The sequence below is a fragment of the Aythya ferina genome (assembly GCF_964211825.1).
Source record: "Aythya ferina genome assembly, chromosome: 21".
In the NCBI taxonomy this organism is placed as follows: domain Eukaryota; kingdom Metazoa; phylum Chordata; class Aves; order Anseriformes; family Anatidae; genus Aythya; species Aythya ferina.
Window position 1 is genome coordinate 3,102,852 of NC_140319.1, and position 15,635 is coordinate 3,118,486.

Here is a 15,635-nt window from a genome sequence, read left to right on the forward strand (position 1 = left end):
CATCACAAGACCTTTTTTTGCTACACGTTTTAATTTTATTTTGCAAGTTAGTCAGCTCCCTAACCAAAAAGAACTACTTTTAATAAGGAAAGGAAAGGGGAAAGGGGAAAACAGAATCTTGACTTTTTGCTCCCTTACCTTGGAAAAATTGTCTATGCGAAAAGGTGGTGGTAACTGATCTGTGTCACTGAATGCAACGCGGTATGTGGCTCCTTGAAGAGTAATTTCTACTCTTAAGAAGTAGCATTTTCCCAGCGTATCCCTGAACAATAAAGAACAAGTGTATGAGAGGCAGGTTTCTGATGTGTTTTACTGCAGTCATAAGCGTTAAACAGCTGCTTCTATTAAAAAATAGAAGCACGTTACAGAAGATTTCTGTGTAATAAACTACCTCATATTAATATGGAATGAGTTATTTTTGTTGACCTCAAATCCTCCAGACCAAATGCAGTTTGGGACATCCATTAATCTCACACATAAGAGCTGATCATAATCGTTCCGTGGCCAGTGGAACACAACGCTGGAACCAGGAAGTGTGGAGAGATAGCCATCAGGATTGGATGTTCCCTAGTAATAGAAATTGGTAAACAAATAGCCTATAGGTGTTAAAAACACAATATTAATCTATAAACTTCTCAAATATGAGCACAGCAATTTCTCTGGTAGGCAAATGATCATAATTAGAATAAAGATTGTCATAACCAGCCAACAATACTTTCAAGTATAATGTTTGTATTCTTTCTGGTTAGAAGATGCTGTGACTAACTACGTGTATTGTAGTAACATAAATGAACCATCTTACCTGGCCTCTGGCAAATTCCCGCTGAACAAAGGCAAGCTTATAGGTTGATTTATTATCTAGCAGGTAACGGGGTGCAAATGTTACCATGCATGTGTCAATATAACGACCTCTGCCTTTTTTCACATCAATACCTTGGAACAGAAACAAATTAAAAACAAAGCTATTATTTACAAGAAAAAAAAAAAAAAAAAAAAAGATTATCCTTCAAATCTTTTAATACTTTTGCAGTATACAGACACTCAAAATAACCAGAGACAGTAATGAAGTGGGATTTCAAACGTACTTAGAAGTAGCATATAGAAGAATGAAGACAGAAACAGAAAGAACAGTTTGTATATACAGTTATTAATACTCAATGATGAAATGCAAAAATAACTAAAAACTGATTTATAAGTTAACAAAATTCTAAAAATTTTTACATCTTTATTTTGAATACTATCTATCTTTTGTCTAATACTTTTCCCCTGAAGCCTCAAAAACCTTTAGCAATGTAAGTTTCCCTTCTACAGTTTTTCTGTTTCTGGTGTCACTGACACGTCCTAACAAGTTCCACAGCGTTTCTCAAATGTTCCCATAAGCACATACCAATGTTGTAAATGAGGCCTGGTCGGTTTCCATGTTGGATCACTTTAAGGGCTCTGACACCACTACCACCATCCAAGGAGAAACCCTGGCACCAGCCAGGCATACCTTCAGGATGGATCCCTTTTCCAATTCGCATTGTACAACTATGGTTAAGAAGAAAACACAAACATTTTCTCATTTAAATAAAGGATCAGATATCAACACAATGCTGATAATCAAATGTGTACCCGGATACAAAAAAGAACACCTCTGTTTTAATATAACCGTATCAGAAGCCACGATAAATCTCTTTAGTAATTCATTCTGCATTTCTATCCTATTTTTCTTCGGATGTTCTAAGCTCTTTTAACAGATGGGTGAAGATTCAGTGACTGTGTTACATATAAGGCTATTGTACATGGACTTCCAAGTAAGCGACTGCTACGACTCTATTAACATTTAGAGTTTGGATTTTTTTCCCTCATTTTGTTATTGTTTTTAGTGATAACAAAGGTATTCATACAACTTGGCAATTCTCTTCAAACAGGTTTTTGGATGCCTTGGAAAAGAAGCATGAATACAAGGCACACAAAATAAAACCATCTAAGGAGTTTTCAGTAGGAAATGTTGAAAGATTCAGTATGCTTATTTCATCACCAAGAAACTAAGTACCTGAACAGGTACTTAACCTGTCTTAAGATGACAAAAAAAAATTAAAATGATATTCATGCTAATATACCAGCACCCAATTCTCTACTGATTACTTTCATACTTTCTAAGGTTCCGCCCCTCTACTCTTCTCTCAGTATTACTTACAAGTTTGGCTGTTCCTTATCAGCATAACAGAACAGAAGTGGGCTGAGACTTCTAGCAAGTTCATGCTCTTCAAACTGACCTGCAGCATCTGTTTTTGCATTATCTTGTCTGAAGATAAGTGGTAATCCTTTAAGAAAACAAAAAAAACCCTGTCAAGTTATACTTAACCTTTGCACAAATTTAAGATTTGAATGGTAAAAACTACTTCAAATTAAAGAACAACCTAAAATACTTCTGTTGGAATGTTAGCCATTAGTCTGCATGCAATCTCTTTCTCATTCTATGTCTAACCTGCTTAAGGGCTAAACCTATTATAGCTGAGAGCCATGGAGTCTGCTGCAAGCAAAAAAAGAACTCCTGTAGCTCTGATAATGCCAATAGATATTAACACAGTGTAACTGCAATTTATTGTTGAAGACTTGTTGCTTACAGAAAGCATTTCAGTCACTGAAAGCCAGAATTATAACAGGAGTCTAATCTATGCTGATTTATTTACAGTTACATCAAGTCTGTTAAATAGCTGAAGTTTAAAAATCTGCAATATAGCAATGAAAACATCTAAGTAATTTGCAAATCACAACACAAGAGGTGCTGGCACTGGAAAAAAAAAAGATGAATTAAAGTTGCAGGAAAGATTAAGTGGTGTTTAAAAAGCTCTGTTTATCTAGAAAGAAAATAAAAACTCTGCATTAAATCTTCCAAGTTCCACCATTATAGTTATGGATCAAAATACGGTAAACTTACCTGTTTTGTTGATTAACCAATATGGTGCTGAAATGAATATTTTTAGAGAACCTTCAGCAAGACATACAATCCTTATAGTCAAATTTAGCAGTCGCTTGTTGACATCATACAATCGCATCCGCACCATGTAGTTTTGTGTCCCAGGAGGAATCAATAGCTCTTTACAGATTGGAAAGTTTTCTAGCAATACCCCTAGGCAAAAAACAAACAAACAAACAAACAAAAAACCAAACATTAGCTTCTGGTAAGTATACAGTTTAGTCTTTCACATTTTTTGGTCTTTCTAAATATTTCATAGAGGTTAACCACGTTAACTTTTAAAACTACTCAGTGTATTAATCTCTAACCTCATTAATAAATGCTTAATTTTAAGTCAAAAGCAGAAAAAATGTTTTATAAAGGAACTCCACTTATGGCTAATTATTGCCTTAAGCATCAGAAGTCCAGCCAGTGTTGAAAATGCACATGTTCTCCGTCAGACAGAAAACAGCAAAAACACTCATAAATTTGGAGAGTTATTTGATTCATTCCTGTCTTTATCACTGTTCTCTCCAGTTTCCACTGTTTCCACTCTCAGGAAAGAGCCAAATAAGAAACAGAGCAAGACAGCTAACAGATCGAGGGGAACGACTGGAATATTAACTTTTTATTTTTTGGATGTGTGCACTTGGTTATTAACTGTAAGAAGCACTGCAACCCAATGAAATCATCATATAAATGTTTTCAATTTTTTTCGGTTATTATTACTATTTTCCCAATATTTTATCACTGTTCCTCATAAACGGAAATAGTTATTTCTGAGGTGCTCCTCTAGGAGGATTAGAAAGTGGCATCTTATAAATTGCCTTACCAAGCTCAATGTTCTGAGATGTATCAGCTGTGTGCAATGCTGCCTCCTTGCCAGGTTTAAGCGTCCCATTAATTGGCATCCCTTTAACATAAAACTCAAGTTCACAAGGCAGCAAGTTACAGATTACCACAGTTGGCAAGAGATAAATAGTATGCCCAGGCTGTCTGAAAATCTGTTTAGCGCTGTCAGAAAATATGTGGGAGGGCATGTAATCAGGGTAATTTTCTTTCTTTATCGCCACACAAAACCTGTGAAGACATAGAAGTGTGTGAGAAGAAGTGAGAAGAAGTTAACGAACTCAATGGAATAACCGAAGCTTGAGTTTGGGTAAAAAGTCCATGCTCTATTTCCTAGCAGTTCCTCTTTTGCAATACATATTAATAGACATTTGCTAACAGGTACTGTCAGAGGGGCTTCAAGGAGCCCTACAGAAATAGAGTAGTTATGCATTCAATGCTTCTGATTATTCGAGTGACCAAGGAAAACATCCCGTTATACTGCAGACGCATTTATCTCTACATATTTTCTTTCCTATTATTTAATTTAATGGTATTGCATTTATCAGAAGAGGATTACAGGTTACAGAAAAATAATTAGGTCGTAAATTACCTGAAAAATCGGCTATTTTCAGATTCCATTGAATGACACTCTCGCTTGCTGCTACATACTTCTGCTGTCTTTTGAACAGTAGTCCAATGAATTGGAGCCTTACAGAAAAAGACTCCCAGTCCTTTTGGCCTGGCTTGTAAGCGCCACGATGTAAGATGGAGGGGAATAGGAAAGGAATCTCCTGGCATAACTGCTGGAAGAACGACAGGTTCTGCAACCAAACAGAAAAGAAAATATACATATCAAAACTGGCCCCTTTACTGAAAATTATATCATTTTCAAATAGTAAGTCTCAATATATTTTCAAAGCAATGAATTACACTTAAAATTAAACACTAGCTACTTCATGTACATTCCAAATATCAATCCATTGCTTTAAGCCCTATTAATCTGGCAGCAGACAAATTTAGGCATGTAAATCTGAAACTTGGAACAGACTAAAAAGTTGCTGAAGCTCCAATTCTTTCTCCTTGGATGCTTCAGTGAAAACGCATATTCCAAAAAGAACATATTCATCATGTTTTGGGCATGTTTTCAGCATGTCACTACATTTCTAGACCGCACCTTTGCATGCTAACAAACCTAGACTGAAACCTAGACTACTGCCAGAAGATACAATATACTACATACAGAATATACAAATCCATCTTAACAGAGTCTCAGCTTTCTCTGCTTGAGCAATAAGGGAAAATCTTACTCTAGGTTCTCTAGCTTACCTTGCTGATGACTATCTTCTTAACATTCCCCACTCCCTATACAGGGAGGTCTACTTTGCTGTTAACCGTTAGAAGCAGCAAGGAATTTTCTTCAAAACTTAAGATTTTGTATAGTATGGAAGGAACATATAACACTTACTGTCAGGAGCAGAAGGACTATCTAGTCTTAGTTCCATTGGTGTTTCCAGCTTGTTCTTCACAATCAAGGCTGAGCGCACCGTTATCACTTTCCGAGCGCTACCTTCCATGGTTACTTCAAATACCACGCGAACTGGAGGCAATGAAGAAAACTGCAAGATAGATAGAAGCAATAAAAAGCTCAGGTAATAATTTTATCTAATAGAGGGCGCTATCAATTTTGAAGCTGTAATTGCTGGAGTGTAAACTTGTGAACTGAGAGCAACCAAGATACGTATACTTTCAAAATTATGGTTTATAATACTCTTCTTCCTTGCCAAAACACAGTAAAGTGTCTCTAGTAAGAATGGTGTAGATTCTAAAAGCACACTTTATACACAATAACACAATTACATTATTTTATAAATTCCTGAGGTTTGAATTCCAAGCCTTACTCAGGCGGAATAAGGAGAACAATTACTCAAATATTTTTCTCTCTGCCAGCAGTAACAGGGAGAGTAGATGATACTTGACAAATTTTACCTTCAAATGTATGCATTACTGTGTTCAATAAACTCTGTGAAGACGACATTTCAATTAATACAGCTTGATTACACAAATCAGTGAGTTTTCACAACCCAGCTTTAGTGTTTAGGGAGTCAGGGTTTTAGCATCAGAAGTATGGTTTACGATCCTACTATTTATGCATGTTGATTTTGGGTTCATACCACTTTAGATTTTGACAAGATAAAGTAGTATACTGTATATTCAGGCAGTCTCAAAAGAGACATACATGTACTTTAACTCTTCTGCTACTGTTATTTAGATCAAAATGTTTATGCACCAGAGCATATTTTACTTCTCCATTTTTTAAAATGGCATAGCAAATTTTGTAACCATAAAGTATGATCTTTATAGAAATTAACTACATAGTAGAGACCTAAAACTGCACTTATTTCAATGTGCTTAAAAAAAATATATATATCACCCTAAACTTCATAAGAAGGTAGATGATCGGCTGCATTGCTTCAGTAGTTCAAAAGTAAGAGTTTTATTATGTGGAGATAAGCCTAGCACCGGTGTCTATTCAGACTATAAAATCCTGTATTTGAGGAATCTTGTCTCAGCTGAAGAGCAGATAATACTTAGTTACTAAGGTATTGTTCAGTTTGTATTCCATTCAAGAAAGTAAATTAACATATAGTTTAATGCGTTTTATTAATTACTAGTGACTCATTATTCCTATGTGTCAAAATTCAAAACCAAGGTAGAGTACACTCAAAGCATTCATGTCTTCTTTGCTCTGAGCTGCTCTTCTAAGAGGCATTGCCACTTGTATCCTGAAAACCACATTTTATATGTGCTCACATGCTGGAAATCACGTACTGGACATTAAGATCCACTCTTTAAACAATCATTTACAATAGTGATGAATGTTAAATGACATGAAAATACTTGCTCTGATTTGGAAACTTTTTGTTTGCTTTACTTTTGTTTCTCACCAAAAGGGTGGAAAAAATAAACAAAACAGTTCACTTGTAGAATTACACTGGTCTTATTTAAGAAGCTTTCAAAAAGTGAACATATATACTCACATAAACTTGTGGATGTATTATATTTGTTCTATTTATGGGGCTTCCAACCTGGGAGAAAAGTAAACAAGAAAGGTATGTGTTCACTTTAAGCTATAACTGACAGCTGTAATACAGAACATTATTATAGAACAATAAACTAAACACATTCTTTGTTTAGTCTTTCTGATCCTCAATAAAATTTTGAAAACAAATCAGAACTATATTAGCAAAGTCCAATTGTAATACTGCTTTAAAAAGAAAATAAGTTGAAGAAGTGTTCATTGGGGGAAAAAAAATCCTTGGATATTCCTGAAAAGCAATTCTTGTTAATTTGCATTCTTTTCCTTCACGAACCAAGTTGCATATAAAGATGATGCTTTTTACACCTGAATATGAATTCATCAGAAATTATTCAAACAAGAGACTAGTCGCTCTTATTATTGGTTGCGGTTAGAAGCAAATTCCAATCCTGTTTTAAGTCAAAAAGACCACTTACAATTTCTTCATTCTTCAACAACCTTCAATAGCTAGTCTTTAAATGTAGCTTCAAAATCTGGTAATATCATTTTTATCATTGAGCCTCATCCACAACTGCTAGCCTGCTGGTTACTACAATCATATTTTTCCTTCATGACAAGTATATTTTGTCTAAGCAGCCACATATTTCAACAATCTCTAGACTTACAGGAAATTGCCAATGTTGTTTATTTTAAGGAAATTAACCGCAGAAAAAAACATGGCTGCAATAAATGAAATAAAAATAGTTGCTGAAATGCTGTGGTGATTTAAAGCTTAATCTCCATGAGACCCTGATGCTGTCACTAACATATTAGTTCTGTCATTAGAAGTTCTGACTGCTAAGCACAGTTTAAACTGCTGACTATTCTGTGTTTCTGTTGTGCATAAAACAGCCAGTTAGCACTTTCAAACTCTTCCAGTCCAAGCTATCTTGAAAGAGGACAACTTCATACAGCAGTCACTTTAAGACCAAAATCTTGGTGGACATCATTAATCTTAAGTTACATATCCTGTGAAGATTTACACTCAAAATCACAACTTACAGTAGAAGAAGATGAGTTCTTGTCTGGTGCAGCGTATCGGAAAAAGGTTCCAACCTTGTCTACAGATACTGGACTGACTTCTTCCCAGCCATTTACTCTCACTTGCAACTGATGAATTCTCAGATCATGCGTGTGCCTACCAGTTTAGATTACGTTGAATTACTATTAAATATTTATCTTACAATGCAAATACCAACCGTTCATACTTTATATGTCCTCTGGATTATGAGGAAATAATCTCCCTAATTAGCCATTTAAAAAAATCTCAAGTTTTTTCATTTCATGGACAAAGACAGACTTGACGTTTTGTCTGTTCAATTGCTCCACTCCCTGATGAGCACAGAGAAATAAGTACAACTAAGTCATACAAGTAAACAAAAAAGAATGCTAAATATTTATTAGTTCTTATAGTTCTTAATGCTGATAATGCTTATGCTCAACAGCCAGTACTCCCAACCACAGACCGTTAGAATACAGGACATATGATTTGCAACTGAAGACCCTAAGTCTTTCTAAAACCTTTTAATGATCTAACCTCAACTCATACCTAGGAACAGCTTCCACCTATCACAATATAAGCTGCTTGCTAAACCATTGATAGTTTCATACTATATGTGAGTTTTAAATATTTAAAAACAAAACACTGCAAGGTAAATTGGTAAATAATAATAATATATATATGTATTTATTAACTGCTAGTGTCCTCCCAACTATGAACCCATGAGTTCCATGTATGAGTGTGTCAAAATGCATCTCACTGCCTGGTTCCTTCACCTGTGTCTGAGTTTCCCTCTGGCTTCAAATTCAAATGGAATTTCTTCCCCTGTGTTAACTTCTTTCCACTCACTGACATTATGGGCATCATCCAGTAACGTCCCGTTTTCCTCAGGAACAACACCTGGACTCCCACTGTGAGACAATGCAGCCCTGTAAAGAGAATCATACCATCTTATAAACTGACAAAATGACTACTTCAAGTAACAAGTCATTTTTAGTCTGCCTCAGTCCACAAAATTCCTGCAGTAAGAATGTACACATAATGAATGTAGACCTGAGTGGTTTTCATATTCTCTCAGGTCTCTTGAAAAAATTATTATTAATGCCACCTCACTGTTAAAGAAAAGGCTCTTAACTAAGATAGACTGGGAGTTGTAAAGGATTCCCTGCAAGAAAACAAGATAACTGAAAACAATAGTGTTTGGCTCACATCCCAAGGAAGCCAGACAAGTATTGTCAAAGTGACCCCACAACAGCTTCTTACCGGGTAGGTGTTGTAGTCAGGGTAGCAAACCACAGAGTGCATCCAGTATGATTTCTTAGAGCAAATGGGACAAATGGCTGTCTACGTTTTGGGGTCTTCATCTCAGCTGTAAAACGGAATACAGACTTGTCTAAACATTTATGAGAAAAATACTCATCAGATGCTGATACAGGATGACACAATGACTGGAGAACCACAACCTACATGAACTCTGGAAAAGTAATCTAAGGAACAGATTACTAAAATCGTTTAAAATTGTATTAGCTACTACAGAAACAGTACAGAAAATCTTCCCCTGCATTAATTGTTTTCCTTAGTCATATAATTATATAAAAAATCAATAAAAACATAATAGGAATTGAGCTTAATCTACTTGTTCTTTTGTTTCTTCATATCAAACTTCTCTGATAACCAACATGCAGACAACTCAACTAAACCCCCCCCATCATAATAAGTAACTTTTCACGTGCATCTAAACAGTCATAAAATATTAAACCCATATTCATTAATACTTCAGTAATACTTAAGTAAGAAGTTCAACTTTTTTAAAGTATGCATTACTAACAAGCACAACTTCCATACTGTAGATTCCATACTGTAGAACGTCAAGTCTGTGAAAATACTTACTGTGTTTGGAGTTAAAAGGAAAAAAAAAAAAAGAAAGAAAAAAGAAAAGAACAACAAAACCTGCCAAATCCCAGTAACTACTTAGAAATGAAGATATATGGCTGCTCCCTAAATGCATACACCTTTCTGTATGTGAGAAGCTGAAAGAAGTCAGACACATTAAATCAGCTGGTCAAAGACAGAAATTAAATATTTCACAGGGTTTATCTGCATTCACTCCAAAGGAGAACTGATATCAAGTTCAAGCATGCCATGCTCTGAGACCAGCTCTTTCCAAGGCAGCATGCATCTAACCAAGAATAAATTAAGCACAAGTTTACAATGGCAAGAAGGGGGAATAGAAGCAAGTAGGTAAGTTTTTGAAGGCATTACTGATGATCACATACAACTCTCTTCCAAACGAATGACAATATTTTTACATTGGAGCCATGAATCTGATCTCTCTGAACCTCACAGAGAAATTTTCTTACAGTTAAATGCTACAAACACTGATTTCTTTAAAATGAAAACTCTGTCTTTTGCCAAACGCAAACTAAAGCCAAAAATCTTTTTGGTGTAGAGCTTGATTTAATACAATTTTCTGGCTAGCTCAGGTTCTACAAAATCACAGACCAGAAGCCATATGAACTTCTACTCAGGTATTTAATTCTTTGGCTATTTTTTTCTTTTTTTTTTTGAGACATTTAAAAAAAATAATTTTGTGGACTGTGGCTTGATGTTTTAAAAGATACATAAATTTTGTAACTTGAGACTACTGCCTGAAAACAAAGTATTTATAATCAAAAGGATTTTTTTCATAATTCATTTAGTCATTTCCCTGAGTTGCAACACTAAAAGCGAGTAACAAATATTTTCCCCACAGAAAAATCTTCCTGAAAAACACCTCAGAAAAATAAATCTATCATTTTACATTATCATGTGTGTGTGTGTACGCATGTGTTTTTTTTTTGTGGTGTTTTTTTGGGGGGGATAGTGGGGTAGGAGTGGGAGGGAAGGATGGCACTGTTGTTTGTTTTTTGGCTTAAACATCAACAAACTGCAAGCACTCAAGAGACAAATATTTGTAAGGGGCAGTCTAAATTTTGCCACAGGTTAATAAAAAGCTTTTTCTCCCACTTATACCATTTATCCAGTTCATACAACGTGAACTTATTTATCCAGTATGCTGTTTTGTCTTCCACAATGCCACAGATTTTAAAAAATAGTAATAATAATAATATAAAAAAAAGTCTTCAAACTGGATGGCTTTCCCTAAAGCTAGTAGTGTCAAATATAAAACAAATTAAAAGGTCATCTATGAGGAATGTTCTTTCCTAAGGCTCACTGAAAACAGATTAAGTTCCTACTGAAGCTATCCCAAAGTTTTAAGTACCTAAACACACATGCTCATTCAAGCAAATGTATAATAAACAGACTGTTAGATGTATTTAGAATATGACATTTAAATACTGTGATTGTATTAAGCTGGTTTTAATCTCATTATTTTGTCTCACTAAAAAATAAGACACTGAGTATCCATATAACCTTCCCCAGAAGGCACTCTTCCCATACACAGTTCCCATACTTCTCCCTTCTTTCCTGAAGGGCCCTGAGAAGACTGTGAAGCGATACACATGATGAAACGCTAAGTTAAGTAGCTTAAAAACAGTTAACTGTTTTGTTTTTTGTTTTCCTTTTAAAATATAGAGGCCAGTCTACTGGCGAGTTACTCATACAACACAGTATTTACTGTACAGGAGTTTTCAAAGAAAAAAACCTTTTAATCTCTCTCTGCTATACAGTACCTCTAGCATAGATTTGATGCTCTAGATTAGTCAAACTGGCTGTACTCCTAGTTCTAAGGTAGACAAGAGGAAGGCCTGGCAGACAGGAAAGACAAAGTTAGGAGGTAAGAAAAAACACACAAATGCAGGTAATCTCTTCCTCATCATGCATCAGGAAGACAGGCACAGTCAGCATCATTCAATAAGTGTATGAGTCTATCTATTTGCTTACACTAGACTGGCATTTGAGTTCCTAAAACTTCTTTCAGAAATAACATTGGGAGAAGAGAATTTGAAAAGGGCTTCCACATATCATGTGCTCTTCCTTAGAAAGCTGTTAATTGGGTTATCTTCATTTTTATGATAGCCTCAGACACACATTCTCATTTATATCTCAATCATGTTAGAAGCAAACATGTGTTTGGCTGGGAAGGATGGTGGAAGTTTGCCTTGTATCATATAAAAAAAAAAATCTCTGAACTGCACACACAAGACTTTTTTTTTTTTAATAAATCAAGATAGTCACTCATTAACTGAGAAAGTGTGATTAAGAAAGGGAAGTAGAACTAGCAGGTTTTGTTATTAAAGAATGGAAGACAACTGAACAGAAAATGTAGTTCATCTTTTCTGCCAGATACTTCTAACAATTCACTTTATACTATGAAGACCAAATACTTATGTTTGTAATACATTAGACAAATGACCGTGCATGTCAGGACTGTTTCAAACAAAGTGTGATTAATGAGTATCATACTCTGCCCAAAACATGGTGAATCCACCGAAGAGCCCATGCAGTCTTCTGAACTGATTGCATTTACTTCTTTGTCCTGTTTACAGTAATCTTCCATCCATGACTGTTTGGTACTTGTGTACTGTTCTAGAGGAATATAAACATACAAAATAAATAACTGCAAGGTGGCCTTAAGTAAAGTAGCTGAAAAGTAAGTTAAATTCATAAAGCTAAAGTTGGTCCACTTTAACAGCAACGTTAAAGGAATTTCACTGCTTTTCCCATGTGCTTTTCTAACGTTTTATTTTTATTCCATCCCCACCTTCTTCAAACTTCCAGTGGAATTCTATTGTCTCAAGATACTCCACTGGCAACAAAAGAGGTCCCTCTGAGGAGGCAATTAAGCTTCGATGTTTTTGTGTCAGAAGCTGTCTCTATTCTTTCCCCCTTTTCTAATATGTACGTGCCTATTCCTGCATAAATATGCAGACACAACAGAGTACTCTGGCACACTATTAATCATAAATTAGCCCACTGTTATAACTAGTAGTAAAAAGCATCATGGGAATTCTTAGGAATCACTGAGTGAAGACTTTTCCTCCCACCTCGTTCTCTCTTTCTGACAACCCCACAGACCTTGCTGAAGAAACAAATGAGTATTCAAAGAACAAGGAAGGCTCTTCTGTTTCATCTGCCTGCTCAGCCTTTTACATTTCTAATTATGACCATCAAACTACACAGATTTGCATGCAGAATAAGCAATAATATTTCCGGATAACATACACAGTCATAGCCCCATGACACAGCAACTTCCATGAAGTTTGAGTTAATAATGAACAAAACATTTTGATTTCCTGAGGTGGGAACTGACAACTCCAGTTTTCAGAAAACGCAGAACTGAAATAAGCAGCTCTCCACTATGTCTGTCAATGTACTGAAAATTGATGAGCTTACCAAAGTATTTTTAAGCAGTGTAAAGTATGGAAAGCTTTAGATGAAAGCCTGTTTCTGATTAAAGATAAATTTCAAGTAACATATGAATTTGATAGAATTCATATGACCAGTGAAAGAATTCCTACTAACCTCTAAAATATGTAGCTCATGTCTTTACACTTTCACAGTATCTGACAAAATGCAGGCTGCCTAAATGTACACCTGTGTACAATATCATCTGAAGTACCTAGGGACTTGTGCCAAGTCTCCTTCTCTCTGTCTATGGGACACCAGCAAGAGTCAATTAGAAATACCTATCATTTTAGGAAAGTGCAAATTAAGACTATATAGAGATGCTCTCAGGGAATATTCCTAGATACCTATGAAAACAGAGGTAATGTTTATATCCAAACGGTGTTCAGCCTGAATTTCCAGCTTCAGTCGGGAAGGGTGGAGGCGGGTTGATGCATGCTGTTGCCAGGAAACTGAGCATGGCCACGGCTCAATAAATGGTTCCCAGCCTGCAACCAAACAGAAAACGACACATACATTACATGTTTGAAGGCCACATTGGAATGCTGTTTACATACCTAAGTGTTTAATAATACAGCTTCAATAATGAGCTCCCTTACTTTCTATCTGTGTTCAAGATGAACGTGTATGCCTACAGATTTAATTTGCTAACTAATACAAAGTTGCTCCAGCTCCTCTATTTGAACCAGAGTATACTATTATGTAGAGACTTGCAGAAATATCTTAATTCTGAGAAAAGTATTAAATGGAAATCAGTTTTATACTGGAGTGATGCACCTGGAACAAACTCTGAAATAGCTGTTAAAAATGCTACATGTTTTCAAATATTAAAAAAAACACCTTGATATTGACAGAATTCCTGAGGTCATTACCATCAACTTTGTAACAGAAAACTTCAGTTTTCAATTCAGAGAAAAAAGACAACTAGGTTAGTTTCGTCAGTGGCTGGCCTGTACTGAGGCATAACTTGCTTGTTTGTAACTAGAATATAAATTACAATTGGTAATTCATCGTCTTCATCCTAATCATTTCTTTCATGTCCTATTCCATCCTAAAATGGATAATGAATGCTTCAAAGCAATTAGGCATTAAAAAAAAGATAAGTAAATACAGAGACAGGTAGTTAAGTAACTACATAAAAAGGTTATCCAGAAACACAATAATTACAAGCAAACTTCAGTCTAATTTTTGTAACAGCAACCTCTCTGCTTTCCACACCCTTCCATCAGATATCAAATTACGGTATCTTGTTCAGGACCACACATATACACAAACACACACACTCAGTCTTTCACATTATGATATATGCAATTCATGTTGGGTGAATTTCATGCTCCTGTTGTACACAAGATTGTATTCCTAAACCTAAATAAAGAAACCCTCAGTATTTTATACCTGAAAGCTCACGGTTATAATAGTCTCCGGAGAGGGTAAAATGAGCTTTGACTTCAGGGTTGGCTCTCAAATTTTGGAGAAAATTCAAACCTGCCAAAAAAAGTGAATGTTATGCAAAACAAGTGTGATCAAGTTTCTCAAACCAGTGAAGCATTAATAAGCAATGGGAAGATGTGTCTCTTAAATTGAAATGGTACAAAAAGCATACCAAAATACTCCAAATTGTTTTCTTTTCACTCAAGAAGCAAGCTATTTTTATTGAAGCAGAAATATGTTTAATCAAATAAAGTACTTTAAAAAAAGTATAGTGACAGCATATCCATATGATTTTCTTCAGTGATTATTTTAAGCAGAACCTGGATTTTTAGCAATAACTTCTAAGCATTATTACTACACAAATAAAAAGTAACACCACTACAGTTTCTTAAGCATAATAGATTGCTTGTGATAGGCATTAATAGATACAGGTAAGAAACATATGCAGTAACTGACAGTAATTTTATGCAACTCACTTAGCAAAACAGATACTCACGTGAAAATGTTAACTCAGCAAGAGGAACATCACAGTCCATGCAGTCATCAATAAAGCAAATACATATACTTTCTGCTTTTATTTCCACTCCAGAGATGAACTGAAAAGGCACAATCCCCCGGGTATCTTGACCAGAGGAAGTCAGGGAAAGTGATTGCAAAGGTTCAGCATTCTTAAATAACCAACTTGCTGCTTTTTTTAAGTCACCTTAGACAAAACCAAACAAGTACATTTCATTGAGAATGTAGTTGATGATGTAAAAAACATATGGAAACAAATTAATTCCCTTTCCCTTAGAAAGGGTAGCAAAACATTAACAGTATTTTCAGTGTGTTCTATTCAATAACATATATGGCAAGATTATAAATATAAGTGTTCTCTAAGAATAAGAATTGTTTGACATTTGCAAACCAAGTTGAAACATAATATGAACCTATATTAAATGCTACGAGTGCCTATAAAGAAGGTGGGAAACATCCAATGCTGAAGAAAAAGAATCCAATAACAA

The 15,635-nt window shown here is 35.2% G+C and overlaps 1 protein-coding gene across 5 annotated transcripts in view; it reads right to left on the bottom strand.

The window, feature by feature from the left end:
• The window catches only part of VPS13D (vacuolar protein sorting 13 homolog D), a 103,797-nt gene that overhangs the window by 50,213 nt on the left and 37,949 nt on the right, over positions 1–15,635 (bottom strand). For 3 of the 5 annotated variants that reach the window (XM_084495203.1, XM_084495202.1, XM_084495201.1), the window contains exons 36-53: positions 15,128–15,334; positions 14,596–14,685; positions 13,548–13,688; positions 12,259–12,381; positions 11,526–11,600; positions 9,115–9,220; positions 8,628–8,780; positions 7,854–7,989; positions 6,814–6,861; positions 5,241–5,391; positions 4,386–4,596; positions 3,777–4,024; positions 2,927–3,118; positions 2,183–2,309; positions 1,388–1,530; positions 803–933; positions 392–567; positions 139–262 (exon numbers count right to left, since the gene is read on the bottom strand). In XM_084495203.1, coding sequence (XP_084351329.1) covers positions 139–262; positions 392–567; positions 803–933; positions 1,388–1,530; positions 2,183–2,309; positions 2,927–3,118; positions 3,777–4,024; positions 4,386–4,596; positions 5,241–5,391; positions 6,814–6,861; positions 7,854–7,989; positions 8,628–8,780; positions 9,115–9,220; positions 11,526–11,600; positions 12,259–12,381; positions 13,548–13,688; positions 14,596–14,685; positions 15,128–15,334 — 2,582 coding nt within the window. The remainder of the gene's footprint in view (positions 1–138; positions 263–391; positions 568–802; positions 934–1,387; positions 1,531–2,182; positions 2,310–2,926; positions 3,119–3,776; positions 4,025–4,385; positions 4,597–5,240; positions 5,392–6,813; positions 6,862–7,853; positions 7,990–8,627; positions 8,781–9,114; positions 9,221–11,525; positions 11,601–12,258; positions 12,382–13,547; positions 13,689–14,595; positions 14,686–15,127; positions 15,335–15,635) is intronic. The other 2 variants (XM_084495205.1, XM_084495204.1) reach the window with 1 other exon arrangement.